At 51.7% G+C, this 13,784-nt stretch overlaps 1 protein-coding gene across 2 annotated transcripts in view; it reads left to right on the forward strand.

Moving 5' to 3' along the window:
• The window catches only part of LOC103604574 (voltage-dependent N-type calcium channel subunit alpha-1B), a 96,274-nt gene that overhangs the window by 37,435 nt on the left and 45,055 nt on the right, over window positions 1-13,784 (forward strand). For both annotated transcript variants that reach the window (XM_008589148.1, XM_008589147.1), the window contains exons 14-15: window positions 12,111-12,227; window positions 12,559-12,624. In XM_008589148.1, coding sequence (XP_008587370.1) covers window positions 12,111-12,227; window positions 12,559-12,624 — 183 coding nt within the window. The remainder of the gene's footprint in view (window positions 1-12,110; window positions 12,228-12,558; window positions 12,625-13,784) is intronic.

Below are 13,784 nucleotides of genomic sequence, written 5' to 3' on the forward strand. Positions count from 1 at the left end.
AATCCTCAGACACCTGCAGCTCCCCGAGTGCACCCACCTGCTGGCCAAGCAGGCTCTGGCGGCCAAAGCAGTTGGGCTGAAGGTGCCAGGTGCTGTGGTGACGGGCCCGCGCTGGAGGCCAGGGCTTCTGCCAGCCCTTGCTGTGCTCTGCCCACACCTCGCGCTGGGCTCACTCTGCTCATCTCCCAGGACGGTACCGGCCGTGGTCCTGGGGAGAAGCTTCCGTGGTGGTGTTGGTCCGGTTGAGCTGATGTTCACCATCTCACTCCTCCACCTCCTTTCTAGAGCCCCCAGGCTGTGGCCAGCCTCCTGCTGCTCTGGCTGCCGCCTGCGGAGGTGACCTAGGCCCTCACTGTGTATGGCCCAAGCCCCCGCTGGCCGTTCCCTTGTCTGGCCCTGGCTGCTATAACGGTCCAGTCACGGTTAGGACTGGCCACAGGAGCCTCCAGGTGGGCCCCAGTGAGCCCCTGGTTCCCAGACAGTCTTCCCTGTCCCATCGCACAGTGGCAGGCCTGCCCTCCACAGTGGTCAGGGTCAGGTACCCTGGCTAGTATGGAAACTCTGCAGTGCCTGCTGGTCTTCTGGCACGAGGAGCCACAAGTGACCAGATGACCACCATGGCTTTTAGTGTCCCCTGGTGGAAGCTTTCTCCACCCTCCTTGAGCCAGGACCTCTGGATTCACCCAGCCTGAAGCTGTGGGGGAGAGGAGCACAAAGTCCACACTGGGTCTCTGGAGCAAGGTGGATCCATGCGTTTACTGACGGGGCACCCGGTACCGTCTACTGGTCATTGGATCATCTTGAAGCACAGCACGCAACCCCATAAGGGACATCACCAAGCCAGTGTTTTATCCCTGCCTTTGAGGTGCTCTTTCAATATGTCCTCAGGCCGGTGCCTCTGAGTCGTGCAGTATTTGACGCACGGTGGATTCTGTGGTCACCTGCCTCTCGTGCACCTCCTTCGCTTGCTCTGAGTTGATTTCACGTGGACTCCCGCCGGGATAGAGCTCTGATACTCGCCCTCACATAGTAGTGCAGGCCAAGATACTACAGTTGGAAAGGCAAACCCACACCTGGCATAGGGTGATCCCAGCTGAGACAAACCACTGCCCTTTCCAGGTGAGGGAGTTCCCATGTAATCAATGTGCCACTAAGTGGCTGGTTGACAGCCTCCAGGCATGGAACCATACAGAGGCCTAGGGCTGATCTCTGCTCTTTGTGGGCTAGACAGTCAGCAGTGGCCATGGCTTGGTCAGCTTTGCTGAGAGGATCCTGGCCACCATGGTCACTTCTGTCATGGGTGTACTCTATGAATGCTGGGACTGGTGAGGACAGAGGCTGGCCAACGTCTGTTGGTCGACTTACAACACTCAAGTGTTGGCACTTGGTTTTTAGGCTACTGCATCTATGGGTGCCCACTGTCTCTCAGGCTGTTCCCATGTGCAGCTCTCACGAGGGCTACACCAATCAGTTGAGCCAGCCCACCTGTAAGTTCTGGTAAGTTTTGAGGTTTTTCTCCTAGTCGTAGTGAAGCCCCCATGAGGCGATGGTGGAGGTGAGCTGAGGAAGATGCTGGAGCGGCAGAGCACGTGGCGTGGGGGCTGGGCCACCTGTCACAGGCTGTGCCCTCTAGACCTGCTTGGGTTTGGTCCGAGATGTCCCACTCCCCTTGTTCACTGGGTTGTTGGTGGGTTTGAGCAGCATATCACTGTGAGGACAGGCCTTGATGTCCCAGACACTGATGTCTCGTGGTGACACATGCATTTGCTACAAGGCCAGGAGCTAGGAGTGGCACTGAGCCTGGAAATGAGTGCATTGTGAGTTCTGCAGATGACACGGCCTGCTCTAGAGTGTCTGCACTGACTTTTCTGTGCAGGTTTTCCTGGGACTCCACACAGTCTTCATCTAGCACACATACCTCCAGCACCGTGGGACCTGCTGGGTCTGGTGGGCCAAGTGGTAGGGCCACTGATGACACAGCCTGGATCTGCCAGAGAGCCCTCTCTTCCTCTGAAACACCAACCCTGGCAGCTTTTCGAGTCAGCAGTATTTCTCAAGTGGTATATACTGTCTTCAAAACCCAAAGAAGCCTACCAGCAGTCGGAAGTGCAAGGTGCAATAACTAACTCGTCTTATTTTAGAGTTCATGTCCTGGGATAGCCCAGACCACTGGACCCCTCAGAACTTCACTGATGAGGCAGTCCACGAATCCTTGTAAGATCTGTTACCTGTTTCCTGGAGTGTATGCAACCTATCAGGGCATCCAATCCAAGTAACATAATATCCATATTGTGTGTCAGTGTGGTGTTCTGAAGAAGGTCTAGGGATCAGGCAGGGCCTCTGGACCACGCGTGGCAGAGGGTAAGACCACGAGTGTCTGCAGTGAGTGCGAACTGCGCCTGGTCCTCCTCAGGGATGCGTGCTGAGAAGAACGCGCTCTCTCGGTGCCAGCTGTGTGCTGACTGCCAGAGGCTGGGCAGGGTGAGTCTACTGCAGATTCCAAATCTCGCAGAGTGGCAGGTGCTTGTTCCCGGTCTGTTCTGGGGCATTTGTTCCACCGTGACCCGGTTTTCTTGCACAAGCCACACTAACTAGTGAATCAAATTGGGACGAGATGTGGACCACCACCCCTAGATCTTTTAAATCTTTGAGGTGGCACTAATCTCTGCATCCTGTACAGGGCACAGTGCTATGAGTTATTGTTTTGACTAGGGGGTGTCGGTGCTGAGGATTTCCACTCAGTCTTTCCTATTCTCACGGCCCTTAATCCACATGTCAAAGAGCTGGTACAGTAGATTCCGTCAGTTACTGGGCATATCAGTCCCTGAATAAGTAGTACCAGGCAGATGAACACGAGCTGTCTGCGGGCACATTGGACCCCCTGAGAGAAGGACCTGGACCAGGGATTCATTTGTGACCCGGCCTCTGCCCATGCTCTGACAAGGAGCCATGATAGCATATTAGTCCCCTGGTATCAATGTCAGGTCGACCTTATATCCAACAGCCTTCAAAATGTCCAGGGAGTCTTCTTTCTCCATGGTGCAGTTTCTCGAGTACATGAGTTAGATTTTCCTAAAATACAAGGAAAGATCATTCTAATTTTGTAAGACTAGTATGATACTGACACCAAAAATTTAAAAAAGAATATAAGAAAGGAAGATCCCAATTCACACTCACTTGTTAATAAGTGATGCAAAATTCCAGACAATCTATAACCAAACCAAATCCAACAGTGTACCGAAGAGCAAATGGAAGTCAGGTTTATTCCAGGAGCATGTTGCGAGGTTCACCATCAGAAAATCTATACTATAACTTACATTACCAGATCCAAGGAGACTGCAAATGTGATCTTCATGGAAGGAGAGACGACATTCAATTCAAATTTTATTTATGATAAAATTTATTAGCAATCTATCTAGGAATTATTAACTCGATAAAGAGTATCTGCAAAAAAGCCCTATGCAGATGTCACATGTAATGGTGGAACTTAGAAGGAATTCCCCTTGACATCAGAGAAGAGCAGCGATGCCTGCTGTCACCAGTGCCTCAGCACCGAGCTTCAGATCCTGGCCAGGTCAACAAGTCAAGTGTCAGCTCCACAGGGTGGAGGCTCCTGTCTGTCTGTCCACTGCCATTTCCCAGTTTGTGGAATAATGCCTGACACTTAGTAGGCATTCAGTAAGTGCTTATTGAATGAATAAAACAAGAAAAATAAAATTTGTAAAGATTAGAAGAGGAAGAAGCAAAACTGTCATTATACACTGATAACTATTACCTACGGGTACAACCTAACACAACTTGAGACTAGATAGTGTGTCCAACAATATTGCCAACTAGAAGATGACTCAGGTAAGTCGACTGCATTTCTTTTCAACGTCAGCGATCCTGACAGTGAACGTATGAAAGAACGTGTTCAAGATCTTTGTGTAGAAAAGCATGAAGCTTTGTTGAAAGACGTTAACGATGACTTAGGTTGATGGAGTTACATATCGTGTTAATTGATTGGTGTCACTTTATGGAATTATTGATTTCCCCCACATTGATCTGCGGATGTTTCTGTGCATTTGTTTTGGAACCTTACAGGCTGCTTCTAAAATTTATGGGACAGAGCACAGGCCTCCAAACCATGAAGACACTTGAGGAATGAAGTGGGGTGATGTGGGCGGGAGGCTGTTCCCACCAGGAGCAGGATCCCTGTAAAGCTGTGGCGATTAGGGCCATGCTGTAGTGCATCAAGGTCAGGAGAGTGAGCAGTGAGAAGAATCAGGAGCCAGAGTCAAAGCTTGCTCGTCTCTAGACATGGGACGTGTGACGGACCTGGCTCTGCAGCTTCGTGAGGGGATGGTTCAGCAGTCGATATGGGAGTTAACTGGTGATCAGTATGGGAACAGCAGAAATTAGGTTTTGGTTCACACCACTCACAAAAAATCAATTTCATGTGGATAAAAGAGGTAAAACTTTAAAACTCTGGGAGGAAAACACAGGAGACTATCTTTAAGACCTTGCGATAGGGACTGATCTGTAAAGCATAATGTATAAAGCACCAGCCATAATGAAAAAAAAAATCTAGAAAGTTAAGAGTTTCTGTTCGTCACGCTGCACTGAGCCTGCATGTGTGCGGGCGACATGGGGAGGGGAGGGCGTGAGGCTGAGCGGCCTGAACAGGGTGTGGAGCAGCAGCCGTGGCCTCGGGGTGGCCAGGTGCACGGCAGGCTTTGCAGTCGGAGTGAGACTTTGGCTTTTGCTCTGAGTATTGGAGGGCTTGTGAAGAGGCATGACATGACCTGCCTTTTAAGACATACATGTAGCTACTCTGTTGAGAATGCAGGTTGGGACCACAGGCAGGGGCAGCTAGACGAATTAGGGGCTGTCTTCACTGGGCTCTCCCAGAAACAGAGCCTGAGACAAGAATTCGGTGCGCGTCATTCATTTGGGAAGTGATCTCAGGAATGCTGATAGGGGAATGGCAAAGTGAGAGGAGGAAGGGAGGCCACCAACACAAGGTATGTCATTCACCATCGCAGGCAGCTGGACCTCAGTCCCAACAGGGAACTTGGCCAGGGTAGAATACAGGCCTCAGTCCTTCCATCGAGTGACAAGGGAGCTGGGGATTTTTCACCAGCTGCTTACAGTCACTAGCTAAGGGTTGTTGGGGAAGGGGGCCAGAGAATGTGAAATCTCTTGCCCTGCTGGCCAGGCTTGGGAAAGCCCTCAGGAAAGCAGATGTGGATGCTGCTGGTGAGCGTTGAGCCCTGCAGTGCAAGACCGAGGGGACAGGGTACGCAGAGCACTGAGCCGTGAGCAGGCCGCAGGGCTGGGCGCTTGGACTGTGGGTGAGAACCTTGAGTTCTGGACGTAACGTGAAGGTGGAGCCACTGATGGGCAGATGTGGGTGTGAAAGATGAGACGCGGTGACAGCAAGCTCTTTGGCCGAGCACTTGGAAAGATGGGCCACCACTGATTGAAATGGGAAGAATTTGGGTGGAAAAGGTTTGTTAGGGAAGATCAAGTGCAATTTGGGTGTGTCAGGTTTGAGTTTCCTGTTAGACTCTCAGAGGAATCACCCAGCAAGCAGCTGCACAGATGTGCCTGGAGTTTGGAGGAGAGATCCAGGCCAGTGACATAAAGTTGGGAACCACGAACATATAAAACAGTATCAGATCCACGAGACTGGGTGAGATTGATTAGGACGAGTGACTGAGTTGTGGGACCCCCCAACATTTAGTGACTGCGAGATGAGCAGAAGTCCGCAGGAGGCATGGGCAGGCCGGGTGGGAGGCTTTCCAAATGCCGAGCAAAGGTCAGTGTCCAGGATGTGCAAGCTTCTTCTGTGAACCCACAAAGCAAGACAAACACAGGCAGGTGGAAAGATGAGAAGGTGCATGGGCACTTATGGGCTAGGAAGCAAGCAGCCCGTTAACACAGGAAAAGTTGCTCAGCCTCGTTTGTGCTCGGAGAAAGACAAACTGAAACGACACTGAGATGCCACTTTACATGTGCCAGTTTGTCAAACATTGGAAATTTTAACAGTGCCAAGTGCCAACAAGGTGGAGGGCCATCAGAACTTCCCCACGGTGCTGGTGGGGTGCCAGCTGGTACAGCCTCTCTGGAAAAGTGTGGCAGTACCTGGAGAGTTGAACATGTGCTCACCGGTATCTCAGCAACTTTAGTCCTAGGTGTGTGTCCCAGAGGCTGTATGCACAGATGACCCTAAAGACATTTTCACCCAGATGTTTGTGGCAGCATTATTCCTAATAACCAAACACAAGACACCTAAGTGCCCATCGGATGCATCGATTGCTGGGCATGTTAATAAAGTGAAGTGCCACACAGCAGGGACAATACGTAAACAACATCCACATCTGCTCACAGCCGGAGCACAAGCTTGCACCTGCCAGAGAGCTGCATGCAGTAGGATCCCGTCACAAAGGTTAGGAACAGGCAAATGTTCAAGCATTTTAAGAGTTTATTGTAAAACTATAGAGACAAGCAATCAGTTGCAAGAACTGAGGACAGCTGCTGTATCGGAGAGCGGGAGGAAGACAGGCAGGAAGGGCTTCAACGGTGGTGGTGGTTGTCTGTTTTTTAAGCTGGGTGATGAATATATGGGTATTTGCTTTATTACTTTTCTTTAAAATATTTACATGTATTCTTTTGTTAATGTGATATGTTTCCTGGTTTTAAAAAGTTAATGATCTGAGTAATCTAGGTGAAAAAGCCAAAACCTGCTGCTTGAATAGAAAAACCAAGCTTGTTTTGTTCCAGCAGCCCTTGGTGCTGTGGCATTTACCAGGTGGCCACCCCTCCAGTGCATGTGCACCTGACCTGCAGATAGTCCCGTGTGAGTTCTGGGAGGAGCAGGCTGGCTGCGTTTCTGATTCCCGTGGGCCTCCTCCTCAGAGGCAGGAATCTCTGCTCACCCAGATAAAGTCATCCAAACATGGAGCTGGCAGCACACAGCCTTGGGGGTTTCTGCACGTGTGGGCCTCTGTTCTAGGACAGGGGCCCAGACTCCCGACTGCTGAGGGGGCGCGAAGAAGAGGTGCACAGGCAGGGGGTACAGGCTAACATCGCAGATGTGAAGAGAGACCACTGCCCCGCTGTGTTCTAGGGAAACCTCCCTCCCCAGAGAGGCCCCGATGTAAGACAGAGGTCTCTGGCAATGCAGGTGGCCAAAACAAGCTGCTGGACAGTCAAGGCCAGGGCTGCTGTGGATGTGAGGCTTTATTTCAAGCAAGTCCTCTCTGGTAGCCACGGTCCACCCTGATGCCCAGCAGGGCTGGTGGGCGGGCTGAGAAGCTGCCCAGTGTAAGAGCCCAGCTGTCCCCTGTCCACCGTTGCTCTTGGAGCTCAGGCCACCATAACTGTTCTTCCTGGAGGAGAAAAGTGAAAGGAAAGCCGTCCTGTGGATTGGTGGCATACTGTGTTGTTTGTTTGTTTTTTATTTGGAGCCACTTCATACATTTACTTTGTGAATGCACTTTTTTTTCTTAGGCAAAAATATGAGTGTCAGTTTCCATCACCAGCTTAAAAATCGAGGTAGAGCAGTGGTCTCAGCAAGGGCTCCTGGAGAGAGGGCTCCCAGCCCTCTTAAAGCTGACATTGATGTCTTTGCCTGGAATAAAAACGCACTTTTTTTTCTTAGGCAAAAATATGAGTGTCAGTTTCCATCACCAGCTTAAAAATCGAGGTAGAGCAGTGGTCTCAGCAAGGGCGCCTGGAGAGAGGGCTCCCAGCCCTCTTAAAGCTGACATTGATGTCTTTGCCTGGAATAAAAAAATAAGTGTCTGTGAGTCATCTCTGAATTTGCATTACAAACAGCAATGCAAATAAATGCCACCCTGTCCGCATAACCTACAGATTCAAAAATACGTTTCGATTGGTGCCTTTTAAGAAAAATATGTTTACCAAAATCCTGACATTGTCTAGTTAAGTATTCGGTTTGAGTTTTTGCTTGTGTTGATGACTCGTTTTCTCTTTTGTTTTCTGTTTTTGTTCTTGGTTTACCTTAACCTACCTGCTGACTCACGCCATCCAACCAACATGCAATGCGAAAACCCATGTCTCCGTCTGTATGTTGCACACCTGCTGCTCAAACCACCCCACTTTGTAAATAATACGCAAATATCCATCCCTGACAACATACATAGGAAACGGTTGGTTTCGTGACTTTGAACGGTTCTTCCACTCTTTGCTTTGCTTGCTCTGCCCGCTGTTTTCTGTTCCTGGGGACTCCATGCCCACTGCCCTCTGAGGCATGTGGTGGATTTGGCTGTGCCCATGCACCTCTGGCCTCTTGTGCACTCTCCCCGGGCTCCTGGGGGCCCAATAGGGGTTTCTGAGGGCCCTCCCAGGAGCTCTTTGATTCTGGGAACTGGCCTTGGGCAGGGCTGCCCAGGGACCTGGCCAAGGAGGGGAGGTAGGGGTTTCTGGAGTGGGTTGTGGGTGGGTGCCTAGGGCAGTTTTTCCTTTTGGGACTGGCTCAGACTTGGGGAGGTTTTGCAGGACATGAGTTTGGTCCTGATCCCTCCAAGTCCATGGTGTCTGCTGCACAATCATCTCCTCTCCGCTGTCCCCATCACGCCATCTGACAAAGAAGTCTCAGCTGTCCCCAGGCAGCCTCTGGTGAGGTCCCCTGTACTGTCTGCTCTTCCTGGACAGACTCTTCCTTGGGGGGTCGGGCCTGGGGCACCAGGGCTGGAGTGGAGTGTTTATAGATTCTTTCTTCACGATTCAGAAGGGGTCATGTTGGGCTTGAGTAGAAGAGGGGGCTCTGTCTCAGGAGAAGGCGGAGGGCAGGGCGCCCCATTCTCGCATTATTCATTTGTGTGTGTGCCCCGGTCGGCGAGTCTGCCACAGTGCGGGTGCAACTGGGGCTTCCTTCCCAGTCTTTGGGAAGTTTGAGAGGAGAGCAAAGGTATTTGGTAGCAGACTCAGCTTCAGCCGTGACTGTGGAAATTCATCTACAGCAGCAGATACTTTAGATTCCTGTTGCAGGAAGTGAGTGTTTGTGACACAGTGTTTGACAACTGGAGCAGAAAAACTTGACTTTTGGGAAAATGTCATTTGATGCTGCAGAAATATCCAGGCAATGTCATCTGCATGGCGTCCGGCTCACGTCACTCAGGCTCAGATAAGGCTCTGTCACCTCACTGGAGAGTCCTCTATCTGTCCCCCGTCCTTTTTCCTATAGCACACATCACCATCTAACGTATCGTGTGCATATATGCATATTTTTCTTTCCTTTTTTTAATCATCAGTCCCCATTAGAATGAAGGTGAGTATGGGAGCTGTTTCTTTACAGCTGCCAGACCTTGTCCCCTGGCGTGATGCGTGGCCCACAGCAGGTGTCCACAGACCTGGGCTGATGCTTGAGAGCAAGCCCTCACTTTCCTGTGACAGGCCAGAGGCTGTGGTGGGCTTGGATGCAAGGGACACCGTCATGGTCTGGGGTCAGTTGGTCCTCTTTGTGGGCAGTGTCTTACCATGCTCTGTGCACTTCTAAATTCTTTTTCTCCATTACTCCTCACTGCCTGGGCATGGATGTCCCCAAGGCCTCCACTTTGTGGAGAAGGAAGTTAAGGGTTAGGGATCAGCATCCCCTTGAAGTGAGTCAGGCACCACACTGAGGGGTGCGTGATGTGCCTTTTGGTGCGCTAAGACCTTTCCTGAGTCAGAGTTAGGTGGCAACAAGAAAGGGCCTGGCCTTGTGGTGGGTGTCGCTGCTTCCTGGTGCAGCAGAAACCATGGACTCTGGGTGGACGGGGCTGGCATATGCACCCCAGGGGTTGGCTGAGGCCAGAGGTGATGGTGCGCGGCCATGGGAGGCTGCTGTGTGCTCGCTGTCCCTGCTGTCCTGCATGCAGTTGGCACATGGTGCCTGCCCGCCACGCTGAGCTGGGGCATTTGTGGCTGCTGTCACCCTCGTCTTTACGGCTCTCAGGCTGTCTGTCTGCTGGGAACCCACCAGAGCCCCAAGAGAGGAGCCTGGGAGCAGGGAGGGGCAGAGTCTCCACAGGAACAGTGCGTGACTATGGCTGAGTTTTGCATTCGTTCATTGAGTGGTTTGGATGGACCGTTATTCTCCACGATGCCTTTTCGTCTGCCCTGTCGTCTTCCATCCCTTCTTTCTTACCTGGGAACCTTTATTTTCCCCAATATCTGCATTGAGTGGTTTGGATGGACCGTTATTCTCCACGATGCCTTTTCATCTGCCCTGTCGTCTTCCATCCCTTCTTTCTTACCTGGGAACCTTTATTTTCCCCAATATCTTCATGAAATCCTGCCCATGCCAGCTGTCTGCCAGTTGCTTTGAGCTGGGCAGGTGCTGTGTTGTCACAGTCCCAGCCCCTCCAGACCCACTGGAGCAGGTGGCTTCACAGTGGGACCCCCAGCAGGCCCGGCACGTGGGAGCCCCCCTCCCCTGCTTTGCTCCATCATCTTGTGCAAGAGATCTCCTGACTCTGGAGACAGCGTCCCCTCCCCGCCACACCCACCCTCGTCGGGTGGCTGGCTCATCCGCGAGTCCTCAGAGTGGTAAGTGGGCAGCTCTGGCCCACCTTGTGGACCACAGAGATTGTTTCCCTGGCACCAGCAAGTTAGGGAGCTGCAGGCACACCTCAGAGAGTGGACCTCCGAGGTCCGCTTCTGTCCTCTTGCTGCCGTAGACCATGGTCGGCCCCTCTTTGCTCCCACTGATCCCTGTGGGTATTGTCCCAAACTGGTCCTGTTCAAAAGGCGGCTCCAGCGTCCTGCCCATGGTCCAGTTCCGCAGTGTAGCTGTAGGTCTCCTGCCAGCGGAGACAGTCCAGAGTCCTCAGCCACCCTGGTGGGAACCAAAGAAATCTGCCCTGAGCATGGAAGCGGCCAACAGGTCAGAGGTGTCCTTTGAATGTGGTTTGGGCTGCTGTCCCACCCTGCCACCGAGTGCCTCGTCAGGGAAGACGGGCTGCTTGGTGAGCTGGGTGCCCTGCTGCCCCCGGGCCTGCACACGACCACCAGTGCTGCCGTCTCTCACTCAATATCCGTGTTCTCTTTTCTCCTTATTTGATGACTGAATCCGACAACACAAACATGTCTGAGCCTGAGCTGCTTGCGTATTTAAAAATACAAAAATGGCAGGAAGCTGCTCTCAGGCTGTGTGCAGGTTACCTGGTCTCTAAGTAGACGGAGGGTGGAAAGCCACTTGGGTCCACAAGCACAGCACCTATGCCTGGACACTGCCCCAGAGCCATGCTTCCCAGAAAGGGATGTACCAGCAATTCACAGTGCCCTGGGGCCAAGTGCAAGCCTCACTCCCAGGTAGTCTGTGGAATACAGTGTTCACGGGTTTAATCTGTGCTTGATTTCAAGCCCCTTGGATGAGGGAGCAGCACTAGGCATCCCAAGTTCTCTAGAGCAGAGACCTGTTTGTGGATTGTAGAGGTGGCTTATGTGGTGTGAGCAGAATACTTCCATCTTCCGTGTCCTGTCTGCAAACACCTGGAACAGCCCCAGAGGAAGTGTTTGCCCCTCTGCTGGGTCCCAGCTTGGGTCCCAGGCAGGCAGGGGCTTCACTGGCTATGCAGGAAGGGGAGGGCGTGGCCACCAAGCATGCGTGCGTGCATATGTGTGTGCGTGTGTGTGTGTGTGTGTGTGTGTGTGTGTGTGTGTGTGTGTGGGGGGGGGCCTTCAGGAGTGCTTGGTGGAGAAGCAGCCATGCCCAGCACCTGGGTGGCTTGGCTGTGCCCTGCGGGAGGTGGTCACTGTTGGAGGCCCAGCTGCAGGTGATTTTCTCCCAGCTCCACCTGCCAGCAGGAAGCTGCTTCAGAGAACTTTTCTCTCTGTCCCTCACTGTTGGGGGTGGGAAGGGGCCCTGGAGGGGAAGGAAGTTTTCTTTGATTTGCTGCATGAGAAGTGACCTGCAACGACAAGCTTTACTTTTGGAAGGTTTTCTGATGGCCGATTGCTGCTTAGACTGTGAAGTGGAGACTTTTTCTTTTAACCTCTCTTTTAACCACTTTTCTTTGGGGCCATAGGGACTTGGGGGGAGGTCATGGGGTGGGAGCAGCTTGCCTGCACTTTTGGGGGCTGATTTCTAAAGCTCAGAGAACAGTCATTCTTCTCTGCAGAACAACTTCATCAACCTCAGCTTCCTCCGCCTCTTCCGCGCTGCGCGGCTGGTCAAGCTGCTACGCCAGGGCTACACCATCCGCATCCTGCTGTGGACCTTTGTCCAGTCCTTCAAGGTGAAGCTGGGGCCCTGCGCTGGGGTCCTCTGTCATGCTTCCCCTGAGCCCTGCCAGAGTTGTCCCCTCCCCTGGAAGGCTGAGGGACAGGAGCAAGCCCAGGCGGGTGAGGGCAGGGCGTGCACCTGTGTTGGCACTGGTGGTCCTGGTGTAACACGTTTATAAAGATGCTGTAAGTTATCTATAGATTATCTTGTTAATGCTCACAGGAACTCTGAGGTGAGTTTTTTGGCCCCAGTTTCTAGACGTAGAAATGAGGCAGTCATGTGGTGGAGGGGCAGGTGGAGCTGCGGTAGGCTGAGATCTGAGCGAGGTCCACGTGTCTCTGCAGGCCCTGCCCTACGTGTGCCTGCTGATCGCCATGCTGTTCTTCATCTATGCCATCATTGGCATGCAGGTGGGTGCCGCTGTCCTGGCCATGGGTGCACACGGGGCTCCTGCCTGCTGAGGCAAAAGGGTGTTGATCATGACCATTAAATGAGGATAATAATAAGCTGACACTTAGTGGAAGTTACTGAAAAACTTAATCCTCAGAAATACTGTTTTACAGGGGAGGACATTGAGGCACCACAGGTTTGGGCTGCTTGCCCAGGGTCACCATGGTGAGGGGTGGCTCCAGCTCTTTGCCCACTGCAGTCTCTCCAGGCACACACACTGCGGCACTTGTGAGGGCTGGTGGCCTGCAGGCCCAGCAGTGTTAGGGTGTCGGACACATGTTGGATCAGGTGCTGGCATGCACAGTGGCAAAGTGTCTGAGCACATCTGCCTTATGCTGAGTGCCTGCAGAGCAGCGGTCGGTCATTCTGTCAGTCTGGCAGCAGTTCTGAGGCACCTCCTGATCCTTGACAGGAGATTGTGTGTTACTGAAGGAAACGCGCCTGAGAAGTTGAGCAGGATCACGCCAGATCACTGCACTTGATAACTGAGCTTGCATAATTTAGGTTTTCCTCATTTTGCCAAAGAACATTTTGTCAGCTATTTGGGGAAAAACGTTTAAAAGATTTGAAGCAGTGTCCCAGTTATCAACCTTTGGCATCTGGCACTTTCCAATAGCAGAACCAGGAGATGGACCCAAGTGTTAATTTATGATGGGAGGTGCCATCGTTCTAAAGGCTACCTGAAAACTGATTTTCAGACTCTATTTCAGGGGTTGAAAAGTTCTCTTGCTTTAAAATTTGCTGTGATCTGATGCTATTTAAAACAAATATGTATTTTTTCCTGCTTTGGTCTGTGAATGTGCAAGATCATATACTTGGATGTCGCTGATATTTGTGGAAATGTTCATAAATTTTTAGCCAAGTTCCAGATTTTAGGCTAAACACAATTACTGACTGATTTGCATTTTTTACCCTGAAAAAAAATCAGTTAAAATGTACAAAAAGCCCATTGTGTTATTTGCACAGAAGTTCCAAGGGAAATTTTCCAGTGACCTGCCAGAGCTGTTACCAATGTAATTATTGTTTTGGAACCCTTGGCGCGAGGGTGAACTTGAGAATGGTCCTGTTGTGAACTCAGCTCCAGGCCCCGTCCTTCCTAGTCATTCCTGCTCGAGTGCTT

Source organism: Galeopterus variegatus, unplaced genomic scaffold (genome assembly GCF_000696425.1).
Source record: "Galeopterus variegatus unplaced genomic scaffold, G_variegatus-3.0.2 Scaffold5251, whole genome shotgun sequence".
NCBI classification, from domain to species: domain Eukaryota; kingdom Metazoa; phylum Chordata; class Mammalia; order Dermoptera; family Cynocephalidae; genus Galeopterus; species Galeopterus variegatus.